This window comes from Solea solea, chromosome 8 (genome assembly GCF_958295425.1).
Source record: "Solea solea chromosome 8, fSolSol10.1, whole genome shotgun sequence".
Taxonomy (NCBI): Eukaryota; Metazoa; Chordata; class Actinopteri; order Pleuronectiformes; family Soleidae; genus Solea; species Solea solea.
The window spans coordinates 15,741,981-15,766,021 of record NC_081141.1 but is presented as its reverse complement, the minus strand read 5'-3'; the positions used below and the strand labels follow the sequence as shown (position 1 = coordinate 15,766,021).

The window sequence follows — 24,041 nt, the reverse complement described above, 5'->3', positions numbered from 1 at the left end:
GTGAGCCATGAAGGTACTATTAATACTTTATTGAAAAGTCATAAAAAGGATAAATCCTTGAATGGGGGCTATGACATGTGTCATGGATCATCCTTGACTTGCACTATGTCTTCCTCTTCCCTTGACAGTGATTAGTGGTTGGCCTGACTCTTAAAAGAGAGGAGTTCAATTGACAAATGACCTCACCTAATTAAGGGACTGTGGTGTTGATAAGTGAGAGAAAGTGTTACGTATGCACATACACAGGTGTTGCTGTTTTTGCACGTTTGCTCACCTGATATTACACCGCTTTACCTCCGCGCTTGTCTACGTAAGGTTCTCGCCATATATACATGCACACTTGCCAACACCGAATGAGGATGTGTATATTATCCAAGACAGACAAATCCATGCATCTTTGCAGCATTGGTGTCCAATGATATTGATAAAAAAAAAAAAAAGGAAGATCAAAAACCTGCTCGCATACAGACAGTAAATAATGTTAGATGGCATCTGTAAACGGTGTGCCATTTTCACGGCTTTGTTGCAGTTAACTGCTTGCTACATGAAATAATGTATGTTAATATAAGAAACAATTTGCATGCCTTTGTGTGCTTCAGTCAGTGGTGAGCACTTTTATGTTGTTCCATTACAGTCTTCATTTTATTCTCAGCTCTTTTTCCTACTTTTACACAGCTTACCTCCCAACTTGACTTTTTTTTTTTAAACAAAGGATTTCATGGTTGTGACGCTGTGTGTGTGTGTGTGTTCTGCACACACACTATGTTGAACCAGTAGCATGTCATCAAAAGCTTTGACTTAAGCGCTCTGTGAAGGCAGCACACTCTCTTCTGGAACCCATTTTAAAGTAGGGTAAAGCCACATGAAAGGTCTGCCCCTATCCTTCCGCCCATACCCCATTACTCCATCTTTTTAAAATTCTTGCTGCTTTCCCTCTGCTGCCATTAGAAGATTAGACAACTTCACAAGATCTTATAATCAGAGATGTCAACCACAGATGAAAATGTGCAGCCAAATGCTTCTTGGTAGTTCCCAAGAAGAAGGAGACATATGCAGGTCATTATGCCTTTTCCTCAAAGACAGCTGCTGCCTCTGGATCTTCAGACTCCCTGAAAGTCTGTGGCATAAATGGAAGGTAATTACCATATCAGAGATCAAGACTCTGGGCTCTCATACCACTTTTTCAATTACTCAGAAAGGTTGTTAAGATGCAAATTCAACAAAATGGCTGAAACCCCCAGAGAGGATATAGTTTCACACCCAAAGCTGCATCTTGAGTTTCTTAGCTCATCACATTTTGACAGACAAAGAGCGAAAGAGAGGGAGTGGTACAGAGTTGGGTGGAGTGATGCAGACTATCCATAATTCATTCTTTTCGATAGTGAGACAACCCAACAATTTATCTCAGCACATGCTTTTCTCATCTGAATATTCTGTGCATTTTGCCATCACTGAGCATGCAGTCATCTCATTCAACTTTGATTCAAACCAGAAATTTTACTTGATATTGAGTGTATCGAGTTTTGGACCTGAAGTCTGGTCTTGTACTTAGGATAGGATGTTCTCCTGTCCGAGTGTGGCTCTTCCAAGAAACACAAAACCAGGATATATACAAAATAAGACCTGTTTGTCTCCCCTAAAAAGTTTTATACTGGCATTAACCAAATATTTTATTTATTTTCACGTATACAGGTTGCTCAGATCTAGATCTATAGTAACATTAATTTTACAGCAGCATGGTTCAGAAGCAAATCTTGGGTGCAGATATTAGATATTGCTACCCTCACCAAAACAAGAGCATGCCACCAACTGGACTACCAAGTGATATCCTAGGGGGAGCACCTTCAGTTAGTATACAGAATCAAACGGGAACTTAACTGATGACAAAATATTCATCCCACAGATGTGGCAAATATGACTTGGCCCACAGAAGATCTCAATTCTCAATTGACCATGTCTACTTCACTGACAACAACACTGGCATCTCCAAAAGCCCAGTGCTCTTGCTACTGTGCTACTATAAGATAGGACTGATGTTGAACAATTATTTAAACTGGCATAGCATGTTTTCCTGCTGTTGAATCATTTTACAGCTCTCTTCTGCTGCATAAAACACAATTTCCCACCGATGCCCTGGAGGCTAGAATCATTGCAACTGGACAATGAGGTTCTATTGTACAGTATTATACGCTTCTTTTGGCCCACCAAGAAATGCCGACAGACAGTGTGAACAACGTGTATAGGAACAGCTTCATGGTTTGACTGGTGCTGCCAGGAGCAGAGTGCTAGTGCCTGCAGGAGGGAAGTCTCTCGTTGGGGTCATGCCATGTAGTCCTCTCCACTGGGGCCCACCCTGCCTGGCAGCCACACACACACACACACAAGGGGTCTAGTGCCAGATAGAGACATGAGGAGACTCCTTGGCTGCGTGGTACAAACGACTGTCTGTTAACTCTGTGTTGCACCCATCATGATGGCCTCATTATGACGGCGCTGAATTGTGTTGGTATGGATGTGTGTGTGTGTGTGTGTGTGTGTGTGTTTGAGTAAGAGAAGGAGAGAGACAATTCAAGAGAGAGAGACACTAATAGATACAATAAAATAAAGACCTTCATGTGCATTCATGTGTGGCATGTTCATTCAGTGTGTGCACGTGCGTGTGTGTGCGTGTGTGTGTGTGTGTGTGCGGCCTCACTCCCAGGGTATTCCTATGTGCCGGAGAGTGTGCTAGTATCTCAACAGGATGTTTCTTCCCAGTGAACACTTAAGGTAGGATGTCTTCATACTGCGAGGGAAGAGGACTCACACAGTTTCTAGGAAAGCACTGAGGGGCTTATGTAACAATTCATTAGGGATACACATTATGCATATATACATATGTGTATATACCATATACATAAAGTTTTTCGTGCTTTCTATTGCGAGTGCTTTGTCCAAGTTTTCCCTTGACAGTCTATAGAGAGAATTCATGCATAATGCAGGTCACACAAGAAAACAAGTTTGCTGTGTGAGGAGAGTATGACTCCATGGTGAGTTATTATAGCAGTCACCCGCCATATTGTTGTTTACACATTCTTACTTAGTCAGACAGAAAAGGCAAACGAAATGTGATGATTGGATTGGGGTTGTTTTTTTGTTTTTTTTCCCTTCTCCCCTGCCTCCCTCAATCTTTCATGCTGCTTCTAAGAGTTAATCAAAACACTTTGGTGGCAATGGGGGGGATGTATTTGCATTACCATGCAATGTTGTTCTGTGCCACTTCGTCTTTGTTGTCCTTTAAGTAAACATGAGTGTTTCCAGTGTATAGTGCACTCTCCTACCCCTACCTTCACTATCCCTAACTCCTCCTCCCTCGCTGCCACTTATCTCATTAGTCCCTCGGGTAGATTATTTGTGGTGCCTCGCTCTCACCACTCCTCCCTTGCTCCCACACAGCCACGAGAAGCCCTCATAATTACATCCCACTTGTCGTTCCCTCATGCTCTTCCCTCACCTCTCTGTTTTTGAGTATAATGTCATCACCCTCGTTCCTCGGTATCCCATGATTATGTCTTTTCTCGTTTTCGACACACATTTGTGGCGCTCCCCGTGGATAGAGCCCCCAAGGTCCCACATCTCCCATTCAGTCATTGGCACTGCCAGTGCGGCAGCATAATAACTTTTAACCGACAGTCCTCCCTGTGCTGCCAGTGTTTCATTATGGCCTTGGCTCCACTCCGTACTCAGGCGACTCCGATTGTTGCCGGAGTCACTCTCACTGAGCCTCTGCTGTTCTTTTACTTGATTAGAAGCAAAGAACAAATGAGTCGGAGAGATATATTTGAACTGTAGAATGAGAGAGACAGACAGAAAGAGAAACGGCATCTCACGCAGAGTTAGAGAGCTCTGGCTGGCCTGTATGCCAAGCCAGCAATGGATGTCACCTTTGCTTTCAAAATAGTTAATCTGCTCCTTGAGGACATGCACTACTATAAGTCCCTCTCTCTCTTCCAAGTCCCTCCCCCTGAGGTAAAACCCTCTGAGGCACATTTCTTGGATTAGCTTGTGTTGGTGTTGCATTGGTTCGGCTCTATACCAGCTCTAGATGCAAATGCAGCAGTTTATCTGTAGAGGAGGGAGGAGTGGTGGTCATTTTGTAATCGGAGGGTTTGTATGTTTGGTGTTGTGCAAACATGTATTGCTTTTACTTGCTCTTTGTTATTTGCTTGAGGAAAAAGCAACACAATATTGCTGTTGAAAAACAACAGAATTCGGAGGTTACGTGGATGTAATTCTTTGTTGCGAGTTCATTATATGTGTATGTTCATAAAAAAGCAATCAAGGCTGTCAGTCTATTACAAAAAATGATTTGGTGCTCTTTCAGAGATTTTCTCTAGCTGCAATTTTTATGTCATTTCCCACGGACTGTATTTCAGCCCCATTATGGAGAGTCATTTTACATTTTATTTTATTGTCAAATGTATGAATGATACTGTTGCTTGAATTTTGAGTCATATGATTTTGCAGCGCCATACAATATATTGTATTGTGCTCAATTATCATTCGAGATAATAGCAGTGGAAAATAGGACATAATCAACATAACCCTTAGTGCCCTGGGAATTCTGCCCATTTACACAATACGATTTAGACCCTATTCAGACCTGATACTAACATAAATCCTGATGTAAATGGACAACACCGTCCTGAATGTGTCTTTAGATATGATAAATAAAAAAAGACAAAAACACATACTGTACATTCAGGGGTGGTTTGAGGATTTCTCAAAAGTATGTAAAGCAATGCACCCCCAGCACACATTAAAGTCCATCTTGTCAGGTGACATCCTCTGCCCCACTGTATTTACAACACTAATAAGGGCCCATATGCTGTTTTATTGGTGGCCACAGCACAGTATCAACACATGACTTGATTGAATTTTTTTTTTTTTTATGGTTCAAATCCTATTTCCTGTTGGCAGGAAAATCAAAGCAGTACTTTGTTTCACTCACCCTCTCGGGAGTCAAGAGACAAATCCAGAACTATACATTTTAAAGCCAGTTGTGCAAGTTGTATTTTGCTCTGTCCACTTGTGGTCAGATGTCTCAGGATGGATGTTAAAACCAGGTCTGAATGGAGCCTCTATAATATTGGCAAGTACAAATAGAGCAACTAAATGTTGTCTTCAAATGGCCCTCAACAAACCTTGCCACTTAAAATGATGTCAGTTTACTACTAATTTGTTTTCTTTTTTCATTTGTGATGGGTAATTGCTGCCAGAATTGTGTTTCCTTACAGGGACATTGCCATTTTAGTTGTGAATAGGGCTGGGCAATAAATCATTAACAGTATAGGTCTCGATATAATTTCATATAATACCAATATAATAAAGGTTCAGCATATAGCAGTATAATGTTATGCACTGTGCCAGCATATTTCGAGACAGAGCGCATACATTTTATGGATGTTTTGCCTCAGATTGTGTGAAATGTTTCTCTGTCTAACAATGGTTTGTTTGCTGTTTATAAAGAAGTTTAAAACGACTTTCACCCAGGAGCGAAACTCAATTCTCAACGATAGAGCATTTAAGTGGTAATTGTCAACTGATTTGAACTTAATCGTGATAATGTTTTCTGCCATATTGCCCCGCCCTAGTAGTAAGGAAGACACACTACTTAAATGTCTAGTTCAGTGCGAATAAAATGTTTCTGTGGATGCATATTTGATTTCTTTGTAGTGATGGAAGAGGTCAAATGTTTTTCCATCTTAAATGAATGTGATGCTCATCCACAGTGACAGCCTTTGTCTGTGAAACCTGTCTTTGACCTCTCTCATCTCATCTGAACCTACTCCACAGTGATTCAGCCGTGTTTTCGTGTGGCATGTGCTCTGCTCTGATGACACAAGGGGATAATCTGCTGCTGTTTGCCTGTTGGCTTTGTCTTGCCCATTAACCCGTCTCATCAGCCCTATCACCTGACACCAAGGAAGGCGCAGTGGAGTTGTAGTTGAATAAATCTGAAGGGATATTTTTTTTATTTACTTTAGGTACATTACATTACATTACATGTCATTTAGCAGACGCTTTTATCCAAAGCGACTTACAATGGAATTGATTACAATCAGCCAGGGGTGGGATCGAACTTGTGACCATGATGTCTTTCGCACACAGGGTAGGGTCTTAACCACTGAGCCACTCCACCCAGGTAGGTAGTGTTGACATCTCTTTATCTGTCAGTTACGGTCTTTCTACAGATGTAGAAATTGTGTCAAAGGGCGAGGAAGAGGTCTGCATGTTTCTGGAAATGATAAAAACATACCTGTGTGGCCTTAAACACAACTGACATCAAATATGCTGCCTGTGCCTTTATACATGATTGTCTTTCTACTCCAAGGAGAGGATCTCCTTTGAACAGGACTCATGCCTGATCACTGCACAGCTCTACGTCTTACTTGTATTCCTTGCTGATTAAAGATGTTTCGACTTGCAGGCATGCAGCCTGACCTCTCTACTAAATCTACACAAATACCTTCACTAAATCACCAAGTAATTGTCTCCCAACCTGTCATTGCATGATTTTAATTCACTGCATAAATATGCCTCAAGAGAGTGAATCACTTCACAGATGGCTTATCTTTGCAAAATGATAATGAACAATTAAGTCCTCTGTATTGCTGCATTGAATTGGCTCCTTTACAAACTGTAGAAGTGAACTGTCGCCCATTAAAGAAAACAAAGCTGAGAAAAAGTCGAAGACAATGATTAGTACTTTGAGTGTTCTACATTTGTTAACGAATCGTCTATTGTAGTTGAGGTTCTCATCTGCTGGGACAGTGCAGGTGTATTTCAGGCAGCTTGTAAAAACAGAGTTGGTGGGTAGATGTGTTGAACCTGGCTGTGTCATATACCCGTGCTGCAGCCACCACAGTCGTGTTCCCAGTGTTGTGTGATGACTTGCATACTACAGTTTTATGATTGTGGTTAAAATGACATTTGTTTCTTTAACAATAAAAAAAAAACCCCAAAAACACTAGGTCTGTTTGGGTGGTACAGACGTCACCACACACATTTTGCAGGATTGCACATGCAGACTTGTTGGATAAGATGTCAGTGAGCTCGTCTGTTAAAAAGGATAAATAATACATAATATCCACAGAAACAAAAGCTGTGGTTTGTAAAATCATGTCTAAAAAGACCATGGGCTGCTCGCTAATTATCTGATGACCATTGAGTTTTACGGTATAGGTATCTTGACTTGATTCCAATTTGTGCTGCTGCCTCTAAACTTGAAAGGCAACTACATAACTCAAGGTTTTTGGTGTTGGTGAAAATAAGCAGCTTTAAAAGTCCTTTAAAAACCCCCCAGAAAAAACACATTTTGAAAAAAACAAAAAACAGAAAAACCCTGCAGCTTTATGATGACTAAGTTGGTTAAACTCCCTTGCACATAAATAGTCTCCTAAATTCTGCAGGACCATTTTTATTAAGCAAGCGTGATCAGGGTATTAAGCCTCACCATTGTCGGACAAAAAAACAACCATTGTTTTCTGTTTTAAAATTGCACGTCATTGGAATTGAATGCACATATAGTTAAATGGTTTAAGTTACCGGATGAGCAACTTGATCCTCTTATGTCTTTAGGCGCCCTAACTCTGTCAGTAAAGCACGGATTTCATTGTTGCAGTAAGCAGACTGTAAAGTGCTGTCTTGTAGGCTTTCTCTGTGACTGCGTGCATGTGAAGGTGCCTGTGCTTTTTTTTGTGACGCTACAGCCTCTGTCCTTGGATTAGCGATGGTGGCTGTGCTGGTGGTAGCGGTTTGGGCTGGATAACAACTGGGTGGATGAAAGGATTGGATTGAGGGATGGATGGAGGAGAAGGGCAGGTTACCCCAGGGACTCATCAAAACAGGACAGGATGAGGGGGAAGAAGAAGAAGAAAGAAAGAAAAAAAAAAGGGAGAACGTTGCCAGTCCGCTTTTTATCTCTCCAAGGCCACTGTGACAGCAGCTGAGGTCTGCTTACTGTTGCTGCCTTTTAGCTGAGTGGATATTTGAACCCTGAGCAACCCTCCCCTCCTCTATCTCTGCTTTCCTCCTGCTTCGCTCGGCTTCATTTTGTGTCTTCAGTACCATTAGTTTGATTTACATTATTCAGACAAACTCATTAATCACATTTTCCCTGGGATATAATCTGCTTGTCAATCTGAACCCTGGCGGGTGTGAGGGGAGGACAGAGGAAAAAAAAAAAGGGGGCAGAGTGAGGGTAAAGAAAAATTAGGTGGACAGATGGATTATGTTCAGCTGGAGGTTGGCTATAGGACAACACAGCCACGAGTGCAGTTCACCGTGATTATGTTCACCTTTATAGATATTTCCTCTGCATGAGGAAAGCCAGACTTGTGTTTATCTCAGGAGCCAGATGGAGGCGAGAGAGAACGAGAAACACAGAGAAACGACGTGAGAGGTAAAGAGAGAGGACAGAAATGGAAATAGAGAGAACGAGAGACAGAGAAAGAGCGAGATGTGGAGTCAGGGGAGGCTCCAGCCACAGTCGTTCAGTCAATGATGATGGATTACTTTGACAGAGACAATCAGGATGAAATGTTAATGCGAGTGTGTCAGTGGATGCAGTCGCAGCCAGACTAAGGTCCCCTATGGGGAAATGAGATGGTGTGTTAGAGCACACAAGCACCTTCACTCAGAGGCAGAAACACATGAATGCACACATGCTTACCCAGATAAACAGTCATGCAACAAATCACCAAGAAAATACACGCCGTTTTGGCTGTTTGTCCAAGAATACATACAGTATATCGCCACAGTGAGGGATTAAATGCATGAAATGGTGCTGCTCATTTTACAAGTAGGCGTGTGTATGTCAGGACACTAATCGAGCTAAGGCCGTAGTCTGACTAAGACAGGCAATCTGCCGAGTGTACATGCGGAGGAGAAAGCCTATTTATTACGTGTTGTATGTCTCGTTCAACCTCCGTAGGTGGCGCTGTAGCTCTCTATAAGATACTGAATCAATTCAATTCAAGTTGTATGGCGCCAAATCATAACATATATTATTTTCAAGGCCCTGTACATGGATAACATCAAGGAGAGCAGAGAACCCCAACAGTTCACACAACTGTGAACTGTTGGGGTTCAGTGGAGAGAGAAAACTCCCTCTTAACAGGAAAGAAATCTCTGACAGAACCAGGCTCAGAGATGTGCGGTCATCTGCCTCGACCGGTTGGGGTGAAAGGTAAATGGGGGACAGCGGAGAGGTGGGGGACAGAAAGGGGGGGAGAGAAAGGACAAGAGGGAGATGAGGTATAGACAGAAGAGAGAGAGAGACCAGGAGCAGACACACTGTAAACAACTGTATCCAGTTACAAGTTTATACAGTCAATGATTACATGTTTATAGCAATACACTGCAATTTATAAAGCAGCAACAGAGAGTGTTGATAAAAATTATACTAATATCGACTTTTAATTATAGCACAACCTAAGTGGTCTGTTAGGGTGATAAGGTAAGTCTAGGTCTTTCAGGTATGAAGGGGCCTGACCATTAAGTGCTTTGTACGCGAGGAGGAGGATTTTAAATTGAATTCTAAACTGTAACGGGGAGCCAGTGTAGAGCACGAGTTTTAAAACTGAATGATTGTCTTAGTCCGACTAAAATCGGACTTTTAACATGCATGTAAGCGCACTGACTGTTTGTTTTCGGAGTGTTAATACAAGGGCCTTTGATTGAAAACGGAACTAAATGCCGTTACATATGGCCTCAACTGTGCTTTGTGTTACCTAGCAAATGCTCTGTGCTAACTAACTAAACTAAGAAGAGCATGGCAAATATCACACCATCATGTTTGCATTGTCACTGCGTGTGAGCATTAGAGCGTGCAGGTGTTAACAGCTACAGCTGCTGTTCCTGCAGACGAGCAGAGCCGCTAGTTTCCACGTGGACATGTTTTTTTTTTGTGAGAAATCCGACTCATCAGTCATGTGTAAAAGAAAGTAAAGCATTAAGAAATACACAGCTGTGGTGATGAATCAGTGTCTTCACGCCCTCAATCGTTTTGGCTTGATAAAGACTTGCAGTGCCTTTGTCTCCATTAAATATCAAAGTGTTTGACACAAAAAGGGGGTCTTCCTCTACACAATTCATCAAACTCTGCTGAGAAGTGGCTGACATGATAACTTGTCATCCGTTGAATGAGCAGCTATAATAGATGTGTATGCATAACCATAAAAGGCGATTACAACATATTGAGCATCCTTTTCTCTATATGTAGCACACTTCAGCAATCATTGCTCACCTTCCCTTTAAACTTTCTCCTCAGATCTTCCCATGGACAGTGAGAGCCTATAATTATGGGAAGCCGGTTTCAATCATTTTATACCTGATGCACTGTAGGTTTGTTGTCTGGCATTCCACGAGGCAGACAGAGCAGGAGACAGACAAAGACAAGAAGACAGGGACTGGTTTTTTTTGGTTTGGATTGAAAGGAAGCGCTAATCTTGGCATTAGTTTAACATCACGATGAGTGGGGCTTGACGGGCTCAGGTTTCCCCCGTGTCTCCGCAGTGTACGACGTGCAGGTGGGCACATGCCCCCCTACCTGACCGACTGACTGTAACACAACACCGGCAAGAGCGAAGCCACACGATGAATCAACAGCCACGTCACTACAGTCTCTCATTTGAGGCTCTCACCACCTTCAGCCTGGCACCATTTGCTTTTATTCTCTTTTTCCTCTGTCCTTAAGCTGACAGGAAGTCATAAATGCAGATCTTAAGATGTTGCCCGATCACAGTAGAGGAGGTTAGAAGGTTCGAGATGAAAGCCGGAGTAAGCAGTGAAGTCTTTTCTTTCCCTAAAAGCTTTACATGTGGTGTATTGTGATATTCGTTGAAACGGGCTGAATTAAGAGCAGTTAAAAATGAAATTTGTAAGTGTGAAATGGGTTGCTGTTAAAGCTTTTATCACTTGAGAGGAACGGCACTTGGTAAGTTATGGTGTGAAAAAAAAAGAAGATAAGACAGAATAATGTTCCTTTTTTACAGACTGAAAGTTTTCACTAATTTGGCAGTGTTATCCTCAACTGTAAACATGTTTTTATTCCACTACACTACTCTCTCTTTAATCCTGGAAAACATACTGCTGTTTTTTATTGTTTGACTATTTTGAACAGGGTTAGCATGCAAGCACTGTCTTGACCGCACACATTTTTCATTGTTGTTGGATGAAATGCTTTCATTTAATCACAAAAAAGAAACAAAGCAGCTCAAACTGTGTTTTCATTACCACTGATTTGAAACTATAAAACAAACAAAAGACAGCACACTGGCTATTCAGTGGTACTGAATATTTCCTACTTTACTCTAGTGTTTAATTCAGGGTCTGCAGAGATGGGTAAAGCAGATGACGTTACTAAATGGTGACTAAATGAATAGAGATTTTTGATGGGCATAAAAATTCAAAATTCAAATTAAATAAGAATCTTTTTTTTTTTTTTTTTATACAAATATAAAAGAGAATTTGCCCAACATGCTCTCAATTTAGGTCCAAACCAGCTATGACATGTCAATGAGAAGAACTCCCCACAGGGGAAAATTAAAGCCATGATGTATAACCTTAGCCACTGAATGGATGCAACATTTCCATTAGATAGATTGCATGACACAGCTGATATAAGAAGTTAGCGATCACAAAGACGCTGTGACACAGCGTGGAAAATGACTAATTGCTGAAACGTCATCGGTGTGCTTCGCCAAAATGTGTGGTGGGAGGCAGAAACCGAGACACCAACATGTCCATTGTTCTGGTAGAGCAGAGCAGAGGAAGGTAGACGCTCAATGGATTCTTGAATTCATCACAAATGTCACATTGGTTCTGCATTTTCAAACGTTCTAATTTGTTTATGGGAATTCATAAACCATGCACTATACAATACTGCGGTTCAGATTCTCTTTCTTAGAACACGTGTCATCTGTCCGTCTGAGACCCAAAATGACGCTGCAACATATGAATATGTCCATTTAAAAGTGGCTTCCCTTATGAAACCCGCATGTTTTTAAGTTGTCACATGCTGTTACATTCACAATTAGAATTTACGGCCCAGCCAGCCAAGTGTTTAAACTGCTGTGGGCACTTGCATTACCAATACATCTCTCAGAGTAGGCTACAACAAGATGGATTTGGGAGAGTCGTGTTTCCTTTCCCCATACTGATCTTGTTTCATTTTTAACTTGCCGACTTTTGTCCCGGGGCTGTCTCTTACACTGCTGCATAAATGAACTTGTGGCGCAGCGGAGCAGCTTCTCACTATTGATTTTGTGGTCTCATTATAAAGAATGCTCCTCTCTTGGGGCACAAGTATTCATACCGCTCAGGCATTCGGTCTTTATGAACTTAGACCTCTGTGATTGTCATGCAAGTTTCAGTTTTTACAACTTAAAAAAAGTGACACGTCCTAATTTCAACCTGTTGCTTGCTCGTTCTCGTCAGCTGAGCTCTAAAGCAGCCATAAACGTATATTGAGTTACTCATCCCCACGCCCGTATAAACCTAAAGGGGTTATGTTTGTTTGCTAAATGTTAAAGGATAACTGGGCTAAACTAGAAGTAGCCTTTGTAGACAGTGGATACAGCATGTTGCATCAGGATTTCATGGATATTCATTTTCAAGTTTTGTTTACACATTTTTTGATCATAACACGGGGTCAGGGCCATGTTAAAGATGGACAGATTTTCGGTTTAGGGATAGACTTTTGGCCATTAGCAGGTTACTGAACGGGAGCTTGCCTTCATAGTCGCTCGTCTTATTCCCATTGTAGCTTATAGCGTGCTCTAATTGCACTGATTGGCTTGGCTCTAATCTGATTTAGAGACAGAGACACTGGTTTCCTGTAGGACTACATAGTCATATCAATTCTGTTTTATTATCTTCTTTTTTCATACCTTTAATATATTTAATGCTCCTGCACTATAGTTTAGTGTTGGCCAACATCGCAATCAATAAATATTCTTTAAAAGTCGTGTCACTGCATCTTGTGTCAGAAGAGTAACGGTAATGACAATCTCTGCTGCAGACAAACATTTATTGGCAACGTGGTTTTCCACACTGTGTGACACATTTTCTTTCATACTTTTTATTTTGCACACCGGCAGGGCATTTCCATGATCGGCCTGCCTGAGCATTGTCATCTTTTTCATTAGTTTAGAGCTGGATGTGAGCTGCATCTCGGCTTCAATATGGTCTGACGAGATAACGACATTCAGACAGATTCATTTTGTCCGTTGGCAAAGACTACTGTGGTATGTTGTGTTGTCAGTCACTGACTGTGGCCCTTATGCAGCGGTTGGATTGAATGTCCTGGATTATCAGAGATGATTCATAATGCCATTGGATATGATGCACTAACGGAAAACAAGATACTCTGTTATCGCTATCACAATATCACGGGCTAACACAGAATGTAATTACGTTTAGTTTAGGCCATCCACCACCATAAATATATACAGTATGTTTCCTGTCATAGAGGCAAATGGAGAGAAACAGAGTCTGTGGTACGAGGCATTATTGTATTCTGAAGATGTATGCGGTGTTCAGTTGCAGGGCCGACAAGGAACCCAGAAAGTGAACGTAAAGAACAGGAAGACAAAGAGGATTAGGAAGTGTAATGTACAGACTCACCATACAAGGTAGTTTTTCTACTGAGTGAATAAGACAAGATAGAGAAGAAAGTGCTCTGCCCTCCCCGATCCATAGCGAGCACATTACCTTAATGGAGATTAGCATCATACTTGGGTCAGATCTGATGTTGTCTTGTTTCTGTGGAACGGAAGGTCAGCTGACCAATGAGAAGCGTGGACGTCGCCTCAATCACTTAGCATAATGGAACCGGCATCAATTGAGCTGGGAGATCAAGAAGAAAATACTATTAACAGGGAGGGAATTATTTTCTGTGATAATAAAACAACGACAACAACAAAGGAAACCATGCTATATTTGCAGACTTTATGGCTGAAACGGATGCAAATGTTCTCTTGTGTTACCAAAAACAATTATTTACAATGTCACATTTTTTTTTTTTTATGGGTTTTTAATTGTTTCATTGGTTACAAGGACACTCAACTGGTGATGTAATGTCTCCAGTGTGCTTCTCACTATTTTCAGCAGCGCGTGTGACGATGTTACTAAAAATGCACAATTGATGGATTGTCAAAAGTAGCGGAGCTAAACGTGCTGCAGAGCTTGGGTAGACGGCAGCAGAGAGGAGAGTGCATTAAGTACAGGATGAGGTACAAACAGTGGTGGGATCACACCTTGTAAAACTCCGAAGCACACCTATTGTGGAGAGGCAGGCGACAGTGAGATGTGAAAACTGCACCAGATGGATAGAACAACAGAAAACCATCACACCTCCTATTCCATCCCTGCGGGCCATTCGCTTATATCCTGTGTCTGCTTTTCCAGTTCAGTTACAAGGAGAGGAAAAGAACCCGACAAAAGGCAGTCGCATTAGTGTGTTAAAGCATGTGCTTCACTTAGAAGGGAAAATATATGTACACACACACACACACACACACACTGTGTCTTTATATGCAATGGTGTTGTGCACTATTTTTGTTCAAATTCAAGGTCTCGGACTCTGTTGAAGAACAGCGGTTAAATTGGTTGCAGATATTTATGCATAGATTTCCATATAATACATATAGAACTGATTATAAAAAGTCTAATTTCTTTCCCTCCCCAAATCTCCCTGAGGAGATTATATCCATAGTAAAACCACTTAGTGAGCTGCAGTTGAATATTGACTTTGAGACTTTTCTTATTTATGGCCCAGGCCTTTTGAGGAAAAAGCTTCATCACTATCTTGCTACTGAGCCTATTGTTTTATTGATTGCTCAACCTCTTTTATTTGTGTTTCCCAGGAACACAGAGGCCCTTAGCTTCTTCCATACTTCTCTAAATACCCAAATATAATTTCTGCTGTGACTCAAAGAGAGTATGAATCGCTGCAAGTCTATCAAGCTCTCCCTTTCTCCTGCTGGGGAAAACATTTTTTCTTTCCAAGAAATTGCATCTAAATCATTTTCGGCTCATGCATTTTGGATTCGGGAATATTTAACCAAAGACCCAGAGAAAATGATTCATCTGCTTTGCTTTTGTTCAGCTGATGGCCTAACTTGTGTTTATAGAGGACGAGAGCCTGCGAGTATGTGCTTAACCCCTTCGTCGAAGTCGTATTTGCTCCTGCATTTAGTTCCTCCTGCACTGGACATGCATTTCTGAACATATTCTTACATGATCTCAACCCCAGGCAGCCTAGTTTAAAGCATCACTTGACTCACCAACCAAACAGGCAGGTAGTCAGGTCTCTATCGCGGCTGAGCATAGCATGGTACAGCAGTACCCGAAGGCATCCCACAGTCGGCTTTCAAAAAGTGGGTTTCCAAGAAAAATGCGCATTATGCTGTGTGACAGTTTGAACACCCCTACTGCTGCTCCACGGGGCACTGAGCTTCAGATATCCCAGCATCTCTCCCTCTATGGAGTTAATGTGGCATTTAGCTCAATGACATGCATAGGTTTTTTTTTTTTCCTGCATTTTCTTCCTTGCTGCACCTCAGGAGAAACACAGTCACAGCTCATTTCTCTGATCTGCCTTTGCTATTTTGACTGGGGTCAAACTCAACAATAGAGATGAGTGTTCTTTACTCAAACCTGCTGAACGCATGAACAAAGGTATGGTGGTTTGTTACAATCAAGAGTAAAAAAAAAAAGAAAAGAAAAGATAATTGGATCTCAAAAGAGAAGACAATGTGCTACCGAACACTTGCTTATTAGAAGCAGTTTTATCTGCCTTCTCCACACATCTCTGTATCAGTGGCCAAAGTGATTACGCTCCCCTGCTTGAATCATTGGCAGCGATGATTGACAGGCCTTCAAAAGGTTCTGATATCAGGCTTTATGTTAAATATGTGTCACATTGTTGAGGGTTTGGTCTGATTCAAAAATTGCTTTCCACATAAAGCAAAGGAGCTGACAGTTCCCTCACATTTGGCCAGGGACTGGTAGTGGACCTTAGCTCAAACCAGGCTATGAATACCTGTAAGAAGCAAGCCTACTTAATTGGGTTTGGAAATGTCAAAAGTTCTTTAAACTTTTCTGTTTTAAACACAGCTTTTCCATCTCAGAATTTTTTTTTAAATTCTGCATTTTATTCTCCATCCTGTCCTGTTTTTTAGCAAAATGAGGTTCTCGCACACATGCACGGTGTCAGCAATCCTGATTTCTTCATGAGTGCACAAACCTGCAAAGGTTAGTGCAGTTGTGCAGGTATTTGGCCATTAAAAACAAAAATAAAGTTTTGTACAAAGTGGAATGTTTTCTTGTTTATGGTCCTAAAGGAAAGTTCGGGGTTTGCCAAAATTATAATTCATCCCACGGGTAACACAAATGTCTGAATCAAATTTTATGGTAATGCATTCAGCAGTCGGCTGGTTCATGGCGGATGGCGGATCATCAAAGTCCATAGGAGTCGTCCTTCAGGCACCACGGATATCTGTCCTAAATTCCATGGCAATCCATCCTGTAGTTAGGAAGGATTGCCAGTTGCTAATAGTCCAAAGCCCTAGCCTGAATAAAAGCAGAGGGTGAGATACCTTCAGCATGAAGCAGAACAAGTTGTAGGTTCTTTGTTTTTTTTCTATGTATGTCTTAAATACCCACACTTTCTTTTATTGACATCCGAAGGTTAAGTCCATCTAACAAATTTTGCTAAACCTTTTTTCCCCAGACCAAATATCATCTCCAGCTGCAAAACAAGTTCTTGACCTACTTCTGAAAACACTGCAGTGAACTGTAGTTATTTCCTCTCATCTTCCTCCTTTGTTAACTTCAGCTGGTGGCTTGCATGACGTTACTTTTCGTTGGATCATCCTCAGACACTCATTAAAATGCCTCCCTCTTCCACTCATTGTTTTGTTATCTTCACTTTTCCGCTCCTCTTCTTCTTGTTATACCTTTTATTCCTCTAATTTTCTACAAAGAGTGACCTCAAAGCATTCAGAAAGGGGACATCCATTGCTTTACAACAGATAATTGTTTGTAATGATCATGAAGCACAAAGGCTTATCCAGGCAGAATGGCTTTTAGATCACAGCAGCAAAGTTATAAAGATAGCAGCTTATCTCCAGTCACCGAATGTCTTTGTTATGTTGCCGTTATTCCAAGTTGGCGCCTTGCTCCCGTTTCCCGGCTGTTCCTCTGTGTCTTTTTCCCTCTTGTCATCTTTGAGTTGTCTTTGGCCGGCTCCCAGAGTCAATCCGTCACTTCTTTATAGGAAGACATTCTTACATTTGGGCTTCTGTTTCAATAAAGGGCCTACAGCGACAGGGTGCCTCATTCATGTCCACTTTATTGTTTTTTAATAATCAAACCATGATGGATTGCCTCCACACAGATATTCATTTGAAAACAGCATAAAGGATGAAAAACAGGGGAGGAAAGGGATCGCACCAGCATGCTTTTTATGGTGCAGGGGCTTTTCGCGGTACTAAGTGTGCATGAGTGTGTGTACTTAAATTGGATGCTAGTTTGGCTCTTGTTCTCAGAAGGACAGACAGGCTCCTCCCTCTCACTCCCTCTCCATTCTCTACTCTTATCATTGCCTCCTGGGTTCAGTCAGAGAGTTCCTGCTGTCTCTTCTTGCTGATTTATCAGGCCAGAGATGACAAGTGTAAACACCTGCCAAGGTAACCTCCCCATTTGGGAGCCCTAGGTGGTTGGACGTGTTCCATTTTTTTTATTCCCATATGGTGCCTCAATGAATTATTCTCACCTGCCTGTCTGTCCAACCTTCTGGGTTTGGTTTGTCTTCTCTTCTACTTTCACACCTCAGCCCAAAAATCATTTCCTCTGGCATTAGGTGAACAGGTGTGGTCTGCAGCTCTGTTAGGTTCAGCAATATGGCATTTATGTGTTGCTATAAAAGGATTTTCGTTTGTTTTATTACAGCCCGGTGGTGGGGATGCTGTGTTCACACTCGTGTGTAAGGTCTGTTTCTGCTCGGTGATGCTGTGAGGTTGTCGTACAACAGAAACTTCTGAAGTTGCTGGAACTACCCTGCCGTCACATCCTTGTAAAAATCACTGTGGCTTCTATTTACTTCTAGTAAAAACATGAAATGCAAATGAAAAGCAAAAAATATTTTTTCTCGCTCCGACATTTCAACTACTTTTATTCATATAAAAAGGCTCCGTTTATCTCTGCAAACAGTGAGGCATTATTTTTGATTGGATGAATTTGAATTGCACCGAACACAATGCAGGTGACTCAGTTTGATGACAAATTTACAAAAACTACTTTTGGAAAGTTCCACAGAATATGGTGAACAGTTTTTGGACTGACTATTTGAAGAAATTGTCCTTGGGTATATAGAGGTTGGTGGTGGCTGTCATTTATAAAAATATGTTTCATCATACATGTAGTAAATCAGCATCCTCCATTATATTTACAATTTATTACACAAAGAAGAAAGCACCTCCTCCAAATGTGGTGGCTATCACATAGAGATGTAAGTGCACATTTCTCAGCATGCTACTCCTTACTCTTTGGAATTCCTGCCATCTGTTAAACCTTCAGCACCAATCTGTGGACATTACCCAGACTGCCACATGTAAACACAGGGAAGCTGCACTTTTATCAGAGCTGTTAGACAGCATCTGCAATCGCTGCCACATCCTCCTGACTAATCAATGATCAAAACACCCACGTCTACGCAGTTTCTCCCGATGACATGTTTGAATACATCATATTCACTGCTGCAATGTCTGATGAGGCAGCAGAGCAATTTCAGAAAACAGACTATAAGACCAAATTTGTGACCTTAACCATCAGGGCTACTTATATAGCCTACAAAACAACAGGTTTAAGAAATATGCCTGAAATAAAGACTGATGTAAACCTGAATTTACAGTGCTATCGTTGAGGCTCATTTTGGTTTATGTTTAAAAACAGGAACAGGTTAAGGAAAATGTCAGTTTGGGTTAATATTAGTATCAAAGTAAGGGCCATTGTCTCTGTGGTTACATACATAACAAGCATCACAATTATCTGTGGGTAGGAATAGGAAAGGTAAAATGAACAGATGTCTCACATAAAAAAGTCTGACTTTAGTTTTTTTTGGCATTTACTGAAAAACTAATTCTGTTAAGTTTTTTTTTTTAACATCAACAGGTTTGTTCTTATTTAATTAAAGTCTTGCACTTTAGTGCACAGCATGGTGGCTGGCACAGTGGGAGCGTTTAAGAGTTTTAAAGTGTGTGTGTGTGTACGTGTGTGCATCTGTGCAAAATCTGTCAGCCAAATCAGCCAATAAGCATCATGTGTGCAAACTGGGGTTTGTTTGTGCGTACAGGCCAAACGTACAACTAACACTTCCCTTCCCTTTTTCCCCCAGCTAAAGGCCATGTGGCTGACCTTGTTGCTCTCATAAATGTGTGTGTATTTGAGTTGCGAGCACCCACAGCTAAGAAATAACATCATTAGGCCTGATAATATGTTTATTATTTAAAGCTAATGCAGTTTGGGTTAGCTGCCCCCTCAGGGCTACGAAGTCTTGTTAGGAAAGTAGAATTGTGTGTTTGTGTAAGTGATTGTTTGTCTGATTTGAGTTGTATACAGTACTGTGCAAATGTCTCAGGGCACCACCAGCTTTGTTATTTTTATATCTTGGAATGATTTGTTACCCTGCAAGTTGGCCTTATATATTAGCAAACTGTCTATGACCTTAACTCATTGACATGTCTTGAATACCCATGGTGTAATATACCTCTTTCACATCAGTATAACAGTAGATCTTACACCACTTTCACCAGTAGCATTAAGTAGGTTTCCAGAGCCACGGTCGTGTTATTGTTCATGTGTAAGGGTAGTTCTGAAAACAATGGGCTATTTTAAAACTGCATACATGTTTCCTGTATTTTCTGGGTGTTTTCCAATAAAGTGATTGAAATATAATTACACCATTTGATCATAATTGTATTGTGCAAACAAACCAATCTAATGGTGGCCCAAACAGTCGTTTATTGTATAGTTTGAGCTTATGTTTTGGTGCTTCAAGCTGAGAGTGACTGAGTGAGACTGAACATGTTTGTGTGTTAGTCCTTCATAAGATGGCAGGATATGTAGAGAGATTCTGGGGGGTTTGTGTGTTTTTATTACCTGCTGGTGGCCCCCTGCCAGCATCTAGCTTGATTAACTCTCCACTCCTTCCCCTTTGTGCTCAATACACACCCCCTCTATGCTTAATACACACACACACACACACACACATGCACGGTATACACACGTGTGTAAAACCACCTACTTTATCACTAAAAGTGTGTTGGGGAAATAGCAGCAAAGGTTCTCAAAAAGTTATTATCTATTAAAAGGCTGTGGAGGAGGCACAGGGCTCGACTGTTACTCTTTATGTCTTCTCTTTGGTTGTTTTTCAAGTGGGGCTATTATGAGAGTGGAAATCCACATGCTTCCTCCTGTTTAAGTGTGGTTTTTAGTAGTAGGTAATTTATTGCTGGAGTTTTACCACACATTAAAGCCTTGCTACCTGTATTCTCATGTTCTGAGTTTGAGTGTGTGCAACAGATGTCTATAACACACACATATGCTGACACACACACACACACACACAGACAAACACACACTACACAAGGAAGCAATTTGCTCTTCCAAAAAAAGAGTAATTTGTTTAAGACAGACTGTCTCTCTCCCTCCTGTTACTCATGTGTGGCAGCTTCTAATGAAAGGGCCACTAGAAGGTTTAAGGGTTTCACTTAATTTATTTTGTGCTCAATTTATTTTGTGCATCACAAGAGGTAGTGAGGTGATGGCTCGTGTAACAGTTTTGAGCATAAACTCACTGATATGTCATCTCCCATGGCTACTCATGCAAGATAAATGTTTAGAATGTGATTAAGAATCTCCTGAGATTACTTTCATCAAACACTAACTCTACATGCACACAGAGTACTGAGCTACTGCAGTTTATCATTTGATTTTAACACCCTTTAATCTGGCCTGAATCTGTCATTTTCAGACTTATTTACATGTTTCGACTCTAGAATGAAGGAAATCATATCTTGCTTTACTTTAAGTACAACCTCAATCTGACATGTAGTTCCCTTGAGCCTAACCTCTACTGCACGCCACTTTCCTGCTCATCAGTCAGTCAGTCACAGGAGAACTTCCGGGTCAAAGTTCAGCAGAAAAATTCATTTCAGCCGTGCACAGTGGTGTGCTGTACTGTATGAAGAGCAGAAATGAAATTGTATTTACAATTTGGACCCCGTTGGAATGCACAGTGCAAGTGCAACTCAATCAACCTTTACTGTATGACAAAGGTGAGGGTGGAGGAAAACCCATTTTAGTAGTTTTCTTTTCAAACGTCATAGAGGAATCGGCCAAAGAGTCGGGGAAGGAGACAGGGAAATGGAGCGGCTTGTGAGATCAAGGTCGTATCCAGGCTTTAGTATTGGTATTCTCCTCAGTGTTAAAGTGATTCTCCTAGTGAATAGTGTTTTCATTCCTCTACTGAATGAGATTCACGGGAGCATGGAGAGAGGGAGAGGGAGTGAGAGAGAGACATGACAAAGAAAAGAGAAAATAATCCCCTTTCTCTCTCTCTTTCTCCGTCCATTCCTCCCCCCTGCTTGTTCCACCCCGGACATACAATAGTGAATGAAAATACAGCGTGGGATAAACAACTTTTATTGGACTGGAGAAAATGAAATAGACTATTTTATTCAACTATTCCCTTCTCTATCTGCCCGGCAACATTACACCACGAAAGCTTTCAGCTAAATGGGAAAAAAAAGAAGGTGTTTTATGTAAATTAAATGCTTCATTCTTGATTAGATTACAGACGCAATAATTGTCATGCATGATTTATGGGAGTAATTTGTTGCTCCAAACTGCAGTAGGAAAAGCTCAGTTGCCATGGTTTGTCCAATGAAAACATTACATCAACACATTTTAGTGTATCTGCTGTAAAATACACTTCGGTGAGAAAACTTTACATTTAGAAAATTACTTTCATTGAAGACATTGTTCCCCCCCGATTAAAAGTAAACAATCCAGGGTCAAACATCCCACTTAGGCTACTGGTAGAGAACAAAATGTTATATTACAATATATATATATATATATATATATATATATATATATATACTGTATATACATATACACATACATATATATATACTGTATATACATATACACATACATACATATATACATATATATATATATATATATATATATATATACACACATATATATTACACAACAGTATTTTGAAAGTTAAGATATGCACTGCCACCTGCACTAGTAGAGGTCCATAATAAATGCTTAGTTGGCCACTCATAATCTTCTTTTCATTTTCTAAGCACAGTATTGCATGTTAAGTCTATGGCACAAGGTGCAAAATGGAAAAAAAAAAGAACTCAATTTAGCTTGCTGTCAGAGTAAGGAAAAATGAATTAATCTTGTGTCATCCTTGGATTGGTATTCCTGTCAGTGTCAAAACCTGCCTGAGATGCTTTGGTTGGTTAATTTGTGTATTAAAACCTATTGCAAGGTTGCGCTCACTCTTGCAGTCCGAGTCCAGCACAGTTCTAGTGGGACATAATGGCAACGTTGGGAAAAGATGCCATTATTGTATCTTAATACTGAAAATGTGCTTTTTAAATGATTATTAATGAACTAATCTCCTGAGTATTACTTATTTTATGTAAGTTTGTGCTTTTTTTTTTTTTTTTCCCCCAGGAACATGATAATTGCACTCAAACTTTATTTTTCTTCCAAAGGTAGATTTCACAATTGTTTTATTATTAAAATGCAGATTGGAGAGATGATGTCAGGTCTTCATGGTCAGCAAAGTTCAGCACATTTGTGCATCGTTTGTCATAAATATACTGTAATATTTCATCACATGGAGCAAAAAAAAAAGATAATCAACCAAACACATAGGCCAAGTTACTTGCCATATCCATGCAGGTTTTGATTCTAATTCACAGTAGGTTCATCTGAACAAGAATCATTCCATTTCACTAAGACCATGTCAGTTGGAGAGAGAGGGAGCAGGACAAACAGAGAGGGACATCTCTGTCTGACTTCGATCTATGATACATAATACCAACCTAATCCAATTAATTCTAATTTTGCTTGCAACACAGCTTACTTGAGTCATCAAAAATGCATGTAAATATATTGCTGCCAGATTCCAATGGGCTGTGCAATCCACAAAATGCACAAACAGCCATTCGGGTGAACTTGAATTTGTTTTGCCAGCCTCCTTCCTTTTTCTTTCCCCCTCACTTCACTTCGGCATTTCTTTGTTTTACATAAGCTATGTAGAAACTGAGGTGGGACGATTACAGAGGAGGCAGTCACGTGAAAGCTGATTTATTTGACAAACTGCTTCTTCCTTTTTTTGTCTTCCCCATTATTTTTATCTTTGTCCTATCCTCCATCTCCTCCTTGTCTAAATGGCTTCTGTCTCTTTTGTACAGGCTGAGGAAAATCTGTAGCAGAGGACCAACAGCAGCAGCAGCAGCAGCAGCAGCAGCAGCAGCGTTGGTGCGACCATGAGGTCAGAGGCCTTGTTACTCTACTTCACGCTAGTGCAAATAGCCGGGGCAGGCTTCCCCGAGGACAGCGAACCAATTAGCATCTCACACGGCAACTGTAAGTAAACTTTTCTTTTTTTCTTTCCCCCCTCTCTTGGAATAAGTAATTCTTCGCTCTTTTCCTGGACTCCTTTCACTCTCATCTTTATTTGGCCACTTCACAAATCTCCCTTGGTATCTTTGTCACTTGTTCCATCTACTCCTCTTGTTCATTCTGGACCCTTGGTTCCTCTGCTAGCCTCTTCTTGCACTGAATGCATTTTGAAGACACTGAGTGTAATTTGGTGTCCAAGCTTAGGCCCTTTACACACTAAAATGAAGGACTTGAAGCATCATTTGAAACAGTGCTCACCCCCCTTCAAAGGAAAATCA

General features: G+C 40.8%; 1 protein-coding gene and 1 long non-coding RNA gene across 4 annotated transcripts in view; one reads left to right on the top strand and one right to left on the bottom strand.

The window, feature by feature from the left end:
• Positions 1-24,041, top strand: part of sema6a (sema domain, transmembrane domain (TM), and cytoplasmic domain, (semaphorin) 6A) — a 101,295-nt gene that overhangs the window by 19,823 nt on the left and 57,431 nt on the right. For all 3 annotated transcript variants that reach the window (XM_058635652.1, XM_058635651.1, XM_058635650.1), the window contains exon 2: positions 23,553-23,727. In XM_058635652.1, coding sequence (XP_058491635.1) covers positions 23,628-23,727 — 100 coding nt within the window. In that variant the 5' untranslated portion in view covers positions 23,553-23,627. The remainder of the gene's footprint in view (positions 1-23,552; positions 23,728-24,041) is intronic.
• The window catches only part of LOC131463729 (uncharacterized), a 52,616-nt gene that overhangs the window by 27,713 nt on the left and 862 nt on the right, over positions 1-24,041 (bottom strand). Inside the window, exon 2 of the long non-coding RNA XR_009241109.1 lies at positions 13,756-13,890. This is a non-coding gene — a long non-coding RNA (uncharacterized LOC131463729). The remainder of the gene's footprint in view (positions 1-13,755; positions 13,891-24,041) is intronic.